The 3,317-nt window shown below is 46.5% G+C and overlaps 1 protein-coding gene across 1 annotated transcript; it reads right to left on the bottom strand.

Annotated features, from left to right (window-relative positions):
- Positions 1–1,757: 1,757 nt before the first annotated feature.
- On the bottom strand, positions 1,758–3,293 carry LOC125530484 (berberine bridge enzyme-like Cyn d 4; the record flags this gene model as incomplete). Its single annotated transcript, XM_048694878.1, is given in 1 exon segment — positions 1,758–3,293. A coding segment is annotated over 1 exon segment (1,322 nt), but the record flags the coding sequence as incomplete, so codon positions are not given.
- Positions 3,294–3,317: the final 24 nt, after the last annotated feature.

Raw genomic sequence — 3,317 nt, 5'->3', positions numbered from 1 at the left:
GTTCCTGGTTTCGGGACGCTTCTAGTAGGAGGTTCCAGCCGGTCTTTTCCGGTTTGAGGAATCTTCTAGAAGGTTCCTAAACCGGTTCTTTTATTTCTCTTTTGTTTTCTTTTCGTTTCGTTTTTCATTTTTTTTCTGTTTCGTTTTTTCCTTTTTTCTGTTCTTCTTTGTTTCCTTTTCAGTTTCCAATTTTAAATAAATTCAGAATTTCATAATTTGTTTGGAATTTCAAATTTAGTACAAAACTTCAAATAATGTTCGGAAAAATTGAATTTTGATCATGTTATTCAATAAATGATAAAAAATAAAAAATGTTCAGATTTTCAAAAGTTTGTTCATATATAGGAAACTTGTTCTATTAATACAAAAAATGTTCGAGTTTCGCATTTTTAAAAATGTTCAGATTTTCAAATTTTTGTTCAGGTTTCGAAATTTTGTTTCTATTAATTTAAAAAATGTTTGAGTTTCAAAACTTGTTCGCATTTTCAAAATTTTGTTCACATTTTCAAACGTTGTTTCCCTTAATTCAAAAAATGTTCGAGTTCCAAAACTTGCTCACATTTTCAAAATATGTTCAGATTTTCAAAAAAATCACATTTGAAATCTTATTTAAATTAATTCAAAAAATGTTTGAGTTTCAAATCTTGTTCGCTTTTTTCAAAAAATGTTCACAATTCAAAATAATGTTCGATTGCCAAATTTTGTTCAGAGTTACAAAAAATGTTCCCTTTCTCAAAACTTGTTCCCAGATCCAAAAATATGTTCGCTTTCTTCTAATTTTGTTCCAAGTTTCAAAAAATGTTCCCTTTTTCTTTTTTCGTCTAAATTTTATGAAATGTTCTTGTTTTTCAAAATTTGTTCAACATTACAAAAAGGCTTTGCTGTTTTTCAAAAATTTGTTCACAGGTCGAAAAATGTTCAACATTTTAAAATAATTATTCGCTATTTTTGGAATGTCCGCGTTCAAAAAAAGATACAGGTTTTGAAAATAAACTGCGTTTTTTCTGCAAAGAAAAGAATGAACTGCGTTCGAACTTCTAAAAACGTTTAGATCTGTCGTGGATTCAGTTCTTATAGTGTTTTCTGCTCAACATTTGCAAATAACATTTAGTGGTGCAATGGCTAGCGCGCGCGGGTACTAAATGGGAAGTCTCGAGTTCGATTCTCCAGCCGCCGCGTTTAGTGGTGCAATGGCTAGCGCGCCTAATTTTAGGCTGCTCCCCAATAAGGCCCAGGTTGGCCCATGCAAGACAGTCAGACGAAATTCAGCCCAATTACTAAAAAGCAAATTAATAGCGGTGTTCAATTACTAAAAAGCACATGAATAGTACCACCTCGGATAATATGAGCGAAAAAACTGAAAGCGCAAATTTACAGAAAGAAGCGTATTGTGACGGTGAACCCACGGAGTCAATCCGTGCTTTATTATTAGGGATAGATAGCGGGGTTCAATTACTAAAAAGCACATGAATAGTACGACCTCGGATAATATGAGCGAAAAAACTGAAAGCGCAAATTTACGAGAAGAGGTGTATTGTGACGGTGAACCCATGGAGTCAATCCGTGCTTTATTATTAGGGATAGATTTATGTAAACGCCGAACATGTTGAATATGAATATCAAGTTAGTCGAATTTATGCCGAATTTGGCCGACTTTTGCCGAATTCAGATGTTTTAAAATAATAAAAATATGTGTCTGGGGTGACCCTGGGGCGAGCGGCTGGCCTGAGACTGTCATTTTCATTAGCATCCCAATAAGCATCCACATCATCACCATGCATATCGCAGTCCATTCAAATACAACTTGATAATGTTTATCCTGGAAAGGAGAGTAATTAAGTTGTCTCCACCCAGCAGTCACCACGAGAAGGAGAAAATACAACTTGTACAGTATTATTACAGCAAGGGAAGTAGACTAATCCGGGCCCGTAGTCATCTTGAAGTAGTAAAAGGATCGAATTAATTACTGTACTAATTAATGGGATCTTGTGGCATGAATCTCTGCTCACTTGGGTCGTCGTTGTAGTCGTTAAAGGCTGGGACTGGTCGCAACGGGGGGATGCTCTGCTCGTTTCTGAAGTAGTCCATTGGATCCACGGCTGCCTTCACCGACGCGAGCCTCTGGTAGTTGCTCATGAAGTAGCGCTCACCCCAAATCTTGCCGCTCTGGGACGTGGTACTGAGGTCGTCCGACACCGCGTTCTGGCCGATGTCCAGGTCCCGGAAGTTGCCGTACGCCTGCCTCGGGTTGCTGCTTACGTAGTGCCCCATGAAGTCGTAGAAGCTGCCGAGCCAGGTGGTGGCCGCCGTGCCGCCGTCGCCTTGCCAGAACGCGATGTACTGGCTGATGTAGAGCACGCCGCTCCGGCGCGGGTACGGCGTTGCGGCGGCGGGGATGGTGGCCATGAGCCCGCCGTGGGGCTCGAGCACGATGAGGCCGGCGCCGTTCATGGCGAACCAGGAAAAGATGTCCTTCCACGCGGTCTTGGGGATGGCGCGCGTGACGTAGTCGGACTTGACCTTGGTGAAGGTGCTGAGGCTGGTGGTCCTGCTCAGGAGCGCCTCCTCCAGCGGTTTGTTGTTGGTGAAGGTGATGAAGGACAAGGCCGTGGACTGGAGCCAGGTCATGGGCTGGCAGTCGGCGCTCGTCATGTTGAGCTCCGGCAACCGCTCGCCCATCGTTGCCACGAGCGAGCTGCACGTGCCGAGGTACATGGCCCGGAACGCGGCTTGCTGCCCCGACAGCATCACCGTTACTGTGAGGTCGGCGGGGAGAGATGGCCCGACATCTTGCCATTTGGTAAGGATGTCTATGGCGCCCTGCTCAAGCGTCTTTGCGATGCTGAACACCGTGACCGTGGGTGGGACCTGCACGAGGTGGACCTTCCATGAGAGCACGATGCCGAAGCTCCCGCCGCCGCCGCCTCGGATGGCCCAGAAGAGGTCCTCCCCCATGCCGGCCCTGTCGAGGAGCTGCCCGTTGGCATTGACCAGCTTGGCGTCGAGGATGTTGTCGATGGAGAGGCCGTACTTGCGCATCATCATGCCGACGCCACCGCCGCTGAAGTGGCCGCCCACACCGATGGTCGGGCACTCGCCGGCCGGGAACGCGACCTCGGGGTTATTCTTCCCGATGGCGTAGTACAGCTCCCCGATGGTGGCGCCGGAGTCGACCCAGGCCGTGTACTCCCAGTGGTTGACGCTCACTGCCCGGAGGTTGGCGAGGTCGAGCAGGCCGAAGACCTCGGGCCGCACCGACCGGTAGGAGAGGCCCTCGTAGTCGTGGCCGCCGCCGCGCGCGCGGGGGGGCACGCCCT

This window comes from Triticum urartu, unplaced genomic scaffold, assembly GCF_003073215.2.
Source record: "Triticum urartu cultivar G1812 unplaced genomic scaffold, Tu2.1 TuUngrouped_contig_6350, whole genome shotgun sequence".
Classification (NCBI taxonomy): Eukaryota; Viridiplantae; Streptophyta; class Magnoliopsida; order Poales; family Poaceae; genus Triticum; species Triticum urartu.
This window is presented reverse-complemented; position numbering and strand designations above follow the sequence as displayed.